Here is a 13,029-nt window from a genome sequence, read left to right as displayed (position 1 = left end):
GGCTGTCAACCAACACCCCCAGGTCCTTCTCCTCCAGGCAGCTTTCTAGCCACTCTTCCCCTGGTCTGCAGAACTGCATAGGGTTGTTGTGCCCCAAGTCCAGGACCTGGCATTTGGCCTTGTTATATCTCATGCCATTGGTCTCAGCCCAGTGATCCAGCCTGTTCAGATCCCTCTGCAGAGCCTCCCTACCTTCCATCAGATCTACGCTTCCACCCAGCTTAGTGTCATCCGCATACTTGCTAAGGGTGCAAAAAAGATGTTCAAACGTACATAGAGCTCCAGTGTTTCTGGCACACTTCAGCCCAATGATGACTACAGCTGAGAGGAAACCAAGCTCATTTTATGTTGGGCCCTGAAAAACTAGGAAAGGTGTTGGGGTGTACTTCCTTTGGAATACAATTCTGCCTTCAAATGGAAGACAAGACTGGGACAATTTCTCTGTCTTTAAAGAGACATCTCTCTCCAGCTACTGTTAAAGCTTTAAACCCAAATTCTCAGGACTTAAAAGCACTCCAGTATGAAGCATCCTTTAAAAAACCACGAGTGTCCTGGAGTTGGTATCTCCAGATTTCCTATGACAATACACAGGTGCATTCTTCCAATCACACTGTCAGAGCCAGCATCTGAAAGGGCATGGAAGTGCCTGCTGGAAGTATCCATAGCATTAAATCTAACAGGCTAGGAAACGGTGTTTTGACTAAGAAATAGATTTTTACATGCTTTCATGTCATACTCTGCTACAAATACTCACCACCTGTGATAAGGAGGCTATAAAGATCTATGTGGGTTCACTTTGTTCATATGTTCACAGCATGTGACTGAGCACAACAATGAATGTTCTCGGAGGACAAGAATGTTATTTTAAGATTGGAACAGATTAGCTCCCCTGGCTGTATTTGAGCAGAATAATAGTAAGTTTCATTGCACCCCCATCAAGTGGAAAAAAACATTAACCTAAAAAATCTAAAGAAAAAGAAATCAAAAACATGATTTTACATCTTTTCATAAGGGAAATAACAAATCGCTATTTGAAGTAGAACTTGATATATCAAAAATCCCATATCGTCTACTTTGATGGCACATTCTGTGCATATAGTTTGCAATTCACATCATATCACACATACAATGAAACAATTTGTAATACTTCAGCTTCAGACAAGATTAACAAAAGTGACAGCTCTGAAGGAAGAGATGTTGTGTCAAACATGATCTTTGCTAATTTTGAGGAAACATAAAGACATTGAGAGAGCAAAACATTATTCAGAAAGAACATAGCCCAGAGTTCAAGGGATGAGGATTACTATTAAAAAAAATGTTGGAGTGTTCATGATATAGACATTTCAGTGGTATTAATGCAGGGAAAGAAGAAATGAAACATGCTGTTCTGTTGCTACAATGACTGTGGAACCCCTCATCATTGCTTCTAGAATGAAGAGTTAGTTCTGCTGTCATTAAAAAAAAGCCCGAGGTTTCAGTTTTTAATTTTAGATCTGATTTCCCAAGCCTAAGGAGCCAAAATTATGCTGATGCAAATGTCAATTCCCAGGTCTTTGCTAAACACCAGGATGCACTTTGGGAATAAATTTAAACTGGAGAACACTGCATGGTTGCTGGGTATTCAATCAATCCACCACAGATACCATGTCAGACAAGTCTCCCCAAGTCCTTGGGGAAAATACAATTAAGTCTAGGCATTCTGTCCAAGTAAAGATGGGATGCAGAACAAAAAAGCAAGAAGAGTTGGACCCTCACCTAGTAACGAACCAGAATAAAACACTGCCAGGATCTAAAAAATCAGTCATGATACAAAGAAGTATCTCCACACAAAGTCTGCACGCTGGTAAATCAAAAGCCTTTACTTTCATACATGTGAAGACGTCTTCAGAGCAGGCATTAAGCCAAAAGGCTATCTGGCTGCTAATATTACTTTTCAGTTTTAAACTGCCAAGCTCAAACAATTTGCACAGGGCTGAGAAAAACTATTCTTTATGAAAATGCAGAACAGTATGAATTCTACTAACACAAATTTTTGTTATTGAGAACATGTTCATAATGTAAGTCCCTGAAATTGCTCATCCTGTGTCAGCTTGTTATTTTGTAAATCTGTATTAGCCTATAACATAATTGTCAGCTTATTTGTTAGTTCATAGCTCTGTCTTCCAAAAAGCAAACCAAAAAATGTTCACTGCCAGAATGTACTGAAGCATGTAGGAAAAAGACAACAAATAATGGGAAAGCATAAAAGAACAGTCTAGGCCATTGTGTGATGACACAAATGACATCTTCCCATGGATGCCAGAAGCAATCCACTGCCATTTGACCAAGCAGAGGTATTCCTTCTGGGACTACTCGGAACATGATTTTCATCTCATTGTTTCCACTCCAGTTCCCATTCCATATAAACAAATGCAAAAATATTTGCAATAGTATATGCTGGGAGATTGCAGAGTTTTATTTATAGATCACAGATCACGTTGCTCTTTTAACTGTACCACTGATATCTCTGTTATTGTTTCAGTAATTTGTTATTTAAACATCATGGAATGATCTTGGAAATAGTTAAATAGTCTAACTCTGTAGATATTCCTCTACATAAAAATACATATATATATGGATGTGTAAGTGTATATTTATATATCCATATACAAACATGTATTCGTAAAAACAAAACACCTAATGGGTTCAGCCAAATTAGGGAAATTATAAATTTGACAAAGAATATTTACTTGGACAGCTGGATTTTATAGTTTATTGTATGGATGTGGTATCAGATGGTCCAAAATAAATCCAGTTTACACCTACCAAATGTCATTAAACCTTGGAAAATAAAGTAACAGGGAAAGCCATATCAGATTTTGTATCCCTCAGAACTACGTTGCATCTTTTTTTTTTTCTAGAATTAAAGCAGATTATCATGGAATGGTTTAGGTTGGAAGGGACCTTAAAGAACATCTAGTGTCTAGTGACACCTCCCACCAGACCAGGCTGCTAAAGGCCCCATCCAGTCTGGCCTTGAACACTTTCAGGGATGGGGCATCCACAGGTTGCTCTGGGCAACCTGTTCTAGTGCCTCACTACCCTAATCGTGAAGAATTTCTTCCTAATGTCTAATATATATCTTCCCCCCTTCCAATGTAAAGCCATTCCCCCTAGTCCTATCACTAGATGCCTTTGCAAAAAGTCCCTCCACAGCTTTTTTTTTTTGTGCCCCCTTCAGGTACTAGAAGGCCACTATAAGGTCTCCCTGGAACCTTTTCTTCTCCAGGCTGAACATCCTCAACTCTCTCAGCCTGTCCTCACAGCAGAGGTGCTCCAGCCCTCTGGTCATCTTCTGGGCACTCCTCTGGACCTATTCCAATAGTTTCATTATTCACGTGAGCAGTTAGTACGATCTTAAAATGTACATAGCCTGCTCACGAATTTTTGTTCACATGTTTAAAATCTGTTTTATATTGAAATAACGCTCTGTTTTATGCGATGTGTCAAACTATCTTAAGGCATTGAATACACACGTGAAAGCACAGTTAAAGCCTGATGCAAACATGCTCTACTTCTATTAAAATTGTTATCCTCATTTTATAGTCATATTCACCCACCCATGCTTCCAAATACAACATTTTACAAATAAATAGCATAAATCTATTCCCCAAAGCAGGCACACTCGCTGAGTCTGCCTCTCTCCCTTGCATGGCCTTTCTAGCTCACCTGCACCTTTCCTGCAGTCCTAGCCAGTTAAGCTGGGGCACCCATCTCCTCTTTCCCCCATCTCCCTGTGTCCTTCCTTCTGCTCAGCTACTCACAAATCTGCTCAGCTGGCTCATAGCCTTTTGTTGTCTGATCCACTCTCTTTCCCCCATCTCTCTCTACTCCTTCACTAGTTCAGTAAACTGTCCTTTCCTCTAGCTATCATCCCTCCTCTCCCTACCAACTCTTGGGTTTTATCACAGCAAGGGCACAGCAGAAGATGCTGGCCAGGGTATCTGAAAATGGGAATGGGAAAATGATGAGATCAACTCAACTTCTCAGAGATGAGGAAGGTTCAAACATGTTCAGTTAGGAAGGAATCTTGAGATATTTTTAGCTGTTAAATTGCTATGTGAGATGTGCAAACTGCAAAAACTAATTTACGAGCCTTAGAAACTTGTTTTCATGGCTTTCACTTGAAAGGCGGGGTAACCGTCCAGAAAACAAAGAATTGAGCTTCTGCTCCAGGGTGCTGTGACACCAGAGCACTTCAAAGAAAAGCCCTTGACAGTTGTGACAATTGAAAAATTGAGAATATGAGCAAAACAATAAATTTCCCCAGCCCTTTCCCTGGAAAAACCTCACAGCTTCAGTCAACATTTTCCAGAAGAATTTAGTTTAAAAAATAAAGCTTGTAAGGGTTAAAGAACAAACTTTGTGTGGTCAATTCCAGACCAAATAATTAAAGAAAAGCATTATTAGTGCTAGCTAACCAAAAAGAGATTATATAAGGGGATATTCCGGAGAACCTTAGAACAGACATTGTGGCCAGCTGTGGTAAAATTGAGTGGATATGACAAAAGGATCTTGTAATGAATAAATAAATAAATAAATACATTTTGCTGTATTTACAGCCTTCAAGGCATACAACCTCAGAAAAAAATGCAAGTTCAGTGCAATCTTCCCAGCTGTGGCTCACCTACACCACTGAGCCTCCTCCTCTCACTGTCCCCAGTCATTCTTTCTGGCTGGAACCACCATCTGTCTACTAAAACTTGCCTAGAACACATGGTCGAATCTCTGAACCAACACTGGACGTGAAAGGCTTTTGATTAGCAATGGTCAGCTTTCTCTATGAATGTAGGTTCTGTGGCAAGAATTCCCAGACTTAATTTATTCAAGTGCCACCCCTGGCAGAGATGATTGTGATGACAGAAGCTTCAGGATACACAAGTACATACAAACACAGGAGAAGGCATTTCCATAACCACTTTAAAGTAGCATACACAGCACTAGTGGCATTATAACGTAGCTTGGGTTGCAGGGACAGGTGGAAAATCAGCACTTGTTGCCGATGATTCGTCAGTGGCGAACACCAGAATAATCTGAGAAGCTACAAAGATAATCCATCTAGAACTGGCAAAGCAGTTCTCTTGGAAAATTTTCCTCTTCTTTTCCAGATGGACCTGCATTTGCTGGAATTGCAAGCATATCTTCAGATTTTCCATCACAGTAAAGAAGGAACTATATATAACTCACCACATAGCACTATGTTTGTATCCTCAAATTCAGAGCTAGTTAACCACAAAAATGTACTTAAAAGTTATGTTCAGTTGTGATTTATTCTGATATAAGGTTTAAAATACAGTACAGAGAAAAAATTAATTTCCTTACCTTTCTTGTAAGTGGCACTTCAATAGGGACGGGGACAACTTCCGCAAGCAGGCAGCCATAAAATGCTACCATGAAAGCAGCAGGATCATTGTTAGGAAATACGAGTGTTACCTGAAAGAAAGAGTTGTATGTTAAAAATGCTTTATCCTAGGTTTCAGATAACAATAATTGGAGTTCCCATGCTTGCTTTTGGAGAGAGATAATTATTGAAACATTTCTATGAAAGCTGTTCAAATACCTAATGAAAGATGAATGAAGAATCAGGAGCAACGTACTACAACAGATATTCCTTCTGTGAACATTTTCACATATGATGGAGTTAAATATTTCCATGCTGCATTGTTTCCTACACTGGCAATACCTTTCATCTGGTTCTCAATTTACTGATTGCTTTATGATGTTAAATAACCACGTAAACAGAATTAATAGAATTTTACATTCTAATCTAATAATTTGCTTGAAGTTACTTAAAGCAAAGTGGATCTGTGACCAATTCAAATTACCCAGACTTATTATGCAATTGTGTCAATCATTAACACATTATGTTTTGTCTCACTATGTTTTGCCTCATGTAACAATTTAATTTTAGGACGGAACTTTTGTCAAAGTGTAGGAGTTTCTCTATACTTAGAGAACACAAATAGATGACATATAGAGAAGCAAATGTTGCACCCAGACCTGGTCACATAGCATGACAACCTAGGCCTGGGTTTGTTAAACTTCACAGCTTTAGGGCTAGGGAATTATTTAGATAAAAGACTGACAAGAGAAGATCAAATATTGTAACAAACGGCTTGTATGCTCACTGGGTGCCCCCCTTCCTCCAGTGTGCTGAACTGCGCAGTTTACTTCTGCGGGGTCTGAAGACAATTTATTAATCCTCCAGTGGCAAAAGTGAAGGAGAGGCAAGAGTACACAGTCTTGCTGAGGATCTAGCAACTCGGAGAGTTCAAGACTCTCCTTGCCCAGGCAGGGAGACTACTACTCTCACTTACTGGTGAATGACTTCAGTGATGAGATCCTGTCTACACTTTTGTTTTGCTTCAGACGGATGAACATTCTCAACTCAAGTCTTGAAACAGCTGTAATGCAGCTGGTATCTATCTTGCACAGTCAACTGAAGTGGCATGCAAAAGGCATGGCGAATTACTCCAAACTTAATTCCTCTAGGCTTGCACACAGGATCAGTGTATTATTACAGCATTTTAAAATTTGCTGAAACTACCTAATAACTCTTGAGTTTTGACTGCTTTGGCATCCACAAGAGTTCTGCGTTTCAATCCCTTGAAGTAAAATCATCATGTTCTCAGATATAGTCCAAGATTCAGTTGCTGGAGATAAAAAATGTTTGCAGTGACTTCATACGGCTTCAAAGATAGTCACCTCTCATAGATATTAACTTGATTTCTTCCAACTAGAAGAGATCTAACCAACCTCGTCCAAGTGTGTCCAAAATTTCTGGTTTTTTTTTAAGCTGAAGCCTGTAACTTCAGAACTTCTAAGAGAAAATTCAGAGAAAATACACTGCTACTTTATCTGTTTATTTGCACATGAAACAATCCAACTGCTGGAAATGGCTGTTCAGAGCTTACTTTATGTATTCTCTATGCACATATCCGAAACAGCCTCAAGGGAAATGGAAAGGAAGGGATTTTGCTATGTTCACTGAGGGGAACGTAGAGTTCACTGAGCCCAGCAAACATCTGAAGGATGTTGAAAGATCGCTAAAGATACTTTCAGGATTGCTGGAATTTGTGTTGGTCTTTGTTTTCATACACGCAGCAAAGATTTGGCTGGGAATTTTTGCAAAGGAGCTGACAGAGGTGAAAAAAAATCTCACTGAATCCAGTGGGAATAAAGCATTAACTTCCCTTCCAAAAACCATTAATCACTAGCAGACTTGTACCAAATAAATAAATAATGTGTGTAAAAGAAAAAAAAAAACGACAAGGCTGAAAGAAAACAAAACATAAGAGTGTGTATTACTACAAGAGACTCTGGTTATCTACTAGATATCTCAGGGCAAGCTTAATTTCCAGGCAGCTGTCTGGAGTGACACAAGGTTAAATTCCTGATGTTGCTATAAAAGGCAAATGTGGTTTGTTGTGTACTATAATAATACCAGAAACATGGAATCACATACAGGTACATTCACTTATTTTTTGGCTCAGGCAATGAATGGCAATCATGAAAAATAGAGAATGTATTGCTAGAAGATGCTTTAAAGGGAAAAGGCCTTTCTGAATTTTATGTAATATTAGCATAAGGAAACAATTATATGCTCATTTAGACAACACCACAAATATATGTCTGTATTTCATTTAGGGTTTAAAAACTACCTTTAACTGCTGTCACACAAAATACATTATCTGGAATAAAAAGCCATCTTCAAAGAGGTCATAAAGCTTTTATGCTGTTACAACAGGGGCATAACAAACAGAATAACAGCCTACAACATCGGAACTATGGTAACACCTCATCTTCAACATGAAGTTGCTTCAAATCATCATGTTTCTTTTGCACAGGGATGATAGACAAGATGTTTTGCAATGCGAAGCGTATGCTTTCAGCACTCAGCTATAAACATTTGTTTTTCTGTAACCTAGGTGGACTTATTTTAGAAGAGCAGCAATTTATTGTTTATGTGCCCTGCACTAGCTAAACTTCCAGCTTTCAGGTTGAATTATCCACAAATCCCTTCTTAATGTTAGGAGATGCCAGTGGCTGCTGCAGTAAACCAGTATGAAGATGGGCGGTTAGCATACAACAGACAAAGAGAAATGTGCATTGCCCGTATGTGAACTTTATTCCTTTGGAGCTTTCTGGGTGGATTGTTTAGATGTATACACTTGAACAACTTGTTTCTTTTGCTGTTGCTTAGAGACACACTTGAATATCAAGTAGAAGAGTGTCTACAGATCCTGCTCCTGGCTGAATGCCATCATAGGAAGCAATTTAGATTAAGGATCTAGAGATTCTTTAATTCTTCATAATGTTTCAAAAAGAAACATAGGAAGGACTATCAAGTTTCTTTTATTTTTATTTCTTTTTTCTTCTATTTTCTTTCAGGAAGCATCACTGCATGCTCTCATTTTTTAAGAAATCTATACTGTGTTTCTCATGTGCAGCACAAGAAGACCAAATGAACTAGTTTGAGAATTGCTACTGGATCCTGCAGGAGGAAGACTTACTCCCACCCTCATAACTCTTAAGCACTAAAGCAGGACTAAAACTTGCATTTCTGACAAGTTTGTTCTGGAATCTCCATTCCATGGCTTAAAGCCAACCTGGAAAGGGACCTGTGGAAATTTCTATACACACTCTGGCAAGAGAGAAGGGGTAGCAGGCTCAGTCAGCTTTGACAGAAGAATGGGTAGGTTTGTAAGTACATCAGTAGCAAAACCACAGGATGTACTTGTCTTCATTTAACAGCTCCAGGTTTTACCTCTGTAACCCTTACCCTCCGTGGACTTCATCTACTCACCTAGATTCAGCCTCCAGCAATAGCTGCATCAGCGTCAGGAATCAGGAATGGAAATATTCATGTTGCCAGTCAGAGTAATTTATTTATTTAACTGGCTGCCAAAATGTGCTTATTTTGCTTGGTTTTGTCCTGCACAATGCTTCTTTTGTTTCTACCATCTCAAAAACTACAAAGTCTTTAGTAAGCAAGGTTTTTACCCACATGACACTTCCAGGCTCCATAAGCAAGCTTTGCTAAAGACTGTTGTTCTACATCCAATAATCACTTTCCATGAGAATGTTTATTGATGATGTTGCTGCAACTTCAAGTTACTGTTCAGCAGGTGCCAGGTCACCTTAGTTATTACGCAATTAAAAACCTTTGAATAGTCAGTCTTTTTCTGAATAAAAGGTAAATGTACCCCCCAACATTTAACTTCCTCAGTTTCCTCTGAGCACCCCAAATAACTCATTCTGTCCTGGCCAACATGGGATTTGAATTATTATTAATTCCAAATCATTGAGATACTTACCCTGTCTCCAGGTCGTACCATTGGTTCTTGTTTTGTGCCTAATTTATGTAGTATATTGTAAGCAACCTTCATACTTCTGGTCCAAAGTTTGCCTGTTAACACAGAATTTGTGAAATTAATGTTGCAATTCCTTTCATGTTTTATAAGATTATTAAAGAAATACCTGACTAGAGGAAAAAAATACTAGGAATATGTTTATTAGTTTTCCAACTAAATATAACACTACTACTGGGACTACTGGAAATACTTAAATACTCATCAGAAGCTTTCTTTGAACTTTCTGTTTTCAAGACAGCTACACTTTTATTAAAAATTAAAAAAAGGAAAGAATAGTTTTCTTCATGGCAGACATCTCTTACTTTGGTCAAAATTTGATCTTGACTCCAAAAGTTAACTGTTAGAAGTGGCTGGAACATCACCAAGTCTAGACACAGAAACACACCCTTCAATGCAGCAAGCCAGGCAAGCTGCATATTAGCCCAGACTGACCTCCAAGGGTGTTACTCAGGTTTCACGATGGCACGTCTCTCACCCCAAGCCACCAAGAGAAAAAGTATATAAGTCCCAAGAAACAGAGAGAAGATAAAGAAAAACAAATAGAAAACACTTGGCAGTCAAAGGGGCACACTGAAGCAGCAGGGACTCTAATCCTTAATGCATCTATATGGCTGTACCTTTAATTCTGTACCTTCTTCCATTTACCTTGGCTTTTTCTTCCCACCAGCTCCCATATTCTCCCTTCTATGTTTCATTTCACTTGCTCCAGGCATCTTTCCTTTTTACTGTCCCTCCTCTCCCTTCCTTCATCTCTCCATCTCAACACTTCACTAATCCTTATCAAGACCTTTCCTCAATGTTCTCTAAAGCAAAAATGACCTCATCAAGACCTCATTGGGCATGTTAACATGCTTTTCATTAATCCTTCAACTGATCGGCATCTTTCAACTATGCAAGCTCTTTCAGATTGCCTTTGTTTAGGAACCTTGTTACTTCCATGTGAACAATGCCGAGAACAGCAGCCCTTGTTCTTGGCTGGCCCCTAGGTACTGTCTTTAAGCAGTATTCAGTCTGACAGTAACAAATCTTTAATTCATGCCCACCAATAACTTGAATGATAATACATTCTGACAAGAGATTACCTATGGGGTTCAGCAGTTCAGGCTCCCAAACATGCAGTATTGCTATTTATAACTAAGCTAAGCAGTTTTTATAATGAGTTCCTCTACATCCTGGTTATAAAATGCAACACTATTGAAATATTTTTAAGTGCAAACTTGATATAAAAAAAAAAAATGAACAAAGAGAAGGCTAGATTCTCTTTTTTTCCTCTTAAGGAAAACTGGAAGGGTAACCGCTGCTTGTTACTGAATACATATTAAGTGCAATCACTTCTTATGAAAACAGTAAAACTGTATCATCGAACTATGCTTTGCAAAGTTTTCGATTTATTTAAAATTTCTCCAATATTTGCATGCTGAACCACCTCAACGCTGAGAAACAAACATGACTGAATTCTCTTCCACTGGAAACTCAACAGGGATACAGGAGCACATCTGCAGGATTACCTCTCACAGCACTGTGGCAGAACTACCTGCATTTGATGGAAAGAAAGTCTTTAAATGCATCCCTGCTGCTACAGTCAACACTTAAACTTCATAAGTGAGTAGGATAAAACAAGGATGCCTTAAGGAAACAAATATTCTTTTTCTTAAAGGTTTCCAACATCAAAGTTTCAGAGGCAACAAACTTAAAAGAGCGATTAGTAATGATACAGAAAATTGGAGAAAGGAAATCAAAAGCCCAGCAAAAGTTCTGAATTCTGAGAAAGAACCATCTTTACATAAAACACTTCCAAGCCTGAAATGAACACTGAGTTTTTAACCTCTTTTTTGAGAGACATAAGAGGCTGCTGTGAAAAGCTCCGTCTGAGCTATGGAGATTAGATCTGTCTTAAATTTGCATTTTTTTGTGTATTCACACTAATTTTCATCTGTCAAATGTGCTATTTTATAATATTTTCTTTAAAATCTAAGGGCTATTCATATTATTAGATGCCTTCTCTAAGAAGTACCTGGCTAGGCAGTATGACTGCCTCCAAGTAAACGCTCCGAGAAAATGCAGAAATTACGTTTTCTCAAAGATGAAGAAAATAGAAAAGAGTACTTTCTAGTAAAGTTTTAAATAATTAAGTCTGTAAATACATTTTGTCATTATACTCTTTTATTGCCAAAATTTTATTTCAGCTTCTGAAACATAGAGCATGTAAGGCTGCTTCCCCAATTCCTCAACTTTCTATTTAAATATGCTTCTAACTGCACAAAAAAAGGCCCATGAAATTATCTAATCATCAGAAAAGACTTGAATTTTCTGTCACCGCTGCCCTTTCCTGCTCTATTTACTGCTGCAATTCCAAACTATGCTAATTATCTGAGCTAACTGCATGTGCATATGGGTATGAAACTGTGGAAAACTGGAACAAAGAATCTAATTTGCATTCAGCTGGTAAGGAGCTGGAATAGATGGCCTCTCCTGCAGCCCTTAAAAGCTCCGTAATTTTGCCCTAACGCTTGCAGACTCTGCCTGCCCCTGGCTGCTGCTGCTGCCTCTGCTCCACTACAGGCTGGGGCAGCTGGAGGCAGGCAAAGCATATAAGGAACCCTCACAAGCAGGAACAGCAAAGTCCATGCAGATCTTGAACTGGATCACGTTCAACGGGAAGCCAACAATTTTTCTTCCAAGGTATATAGCTGTGTTCCAAAACATAAATAGAAAAGGGCTACAAAGGGAGCAGTAACCCAGAAGCTGGAGCCAAGAATTTGTGAATCATCAGGGCCAGACCTGTAGCTGCTGGATGGGGCACAAGCTTATGACCGGAGGTGGACTGACCGTCTATTTTGCCACTGTGGCTGTTTGTCCCCTTAACAGCACTGGGAAGCACAAAGGACTCAACGGCTGCAGGATAAAAGCCCTCCATAATGGAGGATATTATAAAGAAGGAAATCTTTGAAGTATTTCCTTCCTTGGTTCTGCCTAGGTTGCAATTCAGTAAAATTCTTCCTTTGCAAACTTGAGAGATTAGATGTCACTGGGAAAAAGCCGATTGCTAAAACCTCTCCCACAAATCCCGATGCTGCGACCTCGCTGTGACCTCCTTATGGTGCCACATCTGCACAGTGGAAGAGGGCAGTGTTGCGAGGAGGCCAGCTGTGCTTCATCCAAGGCTTTTTCTCTGAGACAGGGCTTAGGACTGCCAGGCCGATCCTTGTGTGTAGTAAATCGCCTTCGTTACACAGGATACAGTGGAAATCTGGCTGTTTGGAGCCTCTGAGGATACGCCTCCTTGTCCTCAGCCAGAGTGCAATGAAGCACTGGTCCTCCTCAGATAAACACACTGCCATTAATCTTCTAATAACTTGGCTTGAAGACAGGAGGGCAGATGTAGGAAACTCAAGCAACAGCTTCATTAAGCAGTGAGCAGACCAGACTGTGTTTCAGCTCGGTGCCAGAGCTCCTTCCTCCCAGCCATGCCGCCCCAGCAGAAACTTGCCCTCAGCCCAGCTCACAGTCAGGCAGAGCACAAACCATGAGGTGTAGGAACCTGGAGCACTACTGCTGCTTCCTCACCATTTCCCCAGGTAAAGACCACACCCCGTGAGCCCTCCTCTTCTTTGCC

The 13,029-nt window shown here is 39.5% G+C and overlaps 1 protein-coding gene across 5 annotated transcripts in view; it reads right to left on the bottom strand.

The window, feature by feature from the left end:
• Positions 1–13,029, bottom strand: part of DIP2C (disco interacting protein 2 homolog C) — a 326,524-nt gene that overhangs the window by 90,115 nt on the left and 223,380 nt on the right. For all 5 annotated transcript variants that reach the window (XM_054058185.1, XM_054058186.1, XM_054058183.1 and 2 more), the window contains 2 exons: positions 9,357–9,448; positions 5,362–5,472 (listed from right to left, as the gene is read on the bottom strand). In XM_054058185.1, the coding sequence (XP_053914160.1) occupies positions 5,362–5,472; positions 9,357–9,448 (203 nt within the window). The remainder of the gene's footprint in view (positions 1–5,361; positions 5,473–9,356; positions 9,449–13,029) is intronic.

This window comes from Cuculus canorus, chromosome 2, assembly GCF_017976375.1.
Source record: "Cuculus canorus isolate bCucCan1 chromosome 2, bCucCan1.pri, whole genome shotgun sequence".
In the NCBI taxonomy this organism is placed as follows: Eukaryota; Metazoa; Chordata; class Aves; order Cuculiformes; family Cuculidae; genus Cuculus; species Cuculus canorus.
Note: the sequence above shows the minus strand (reverse complement) of the source record. Positions and strands in the feature narration are given on the sequence as shown.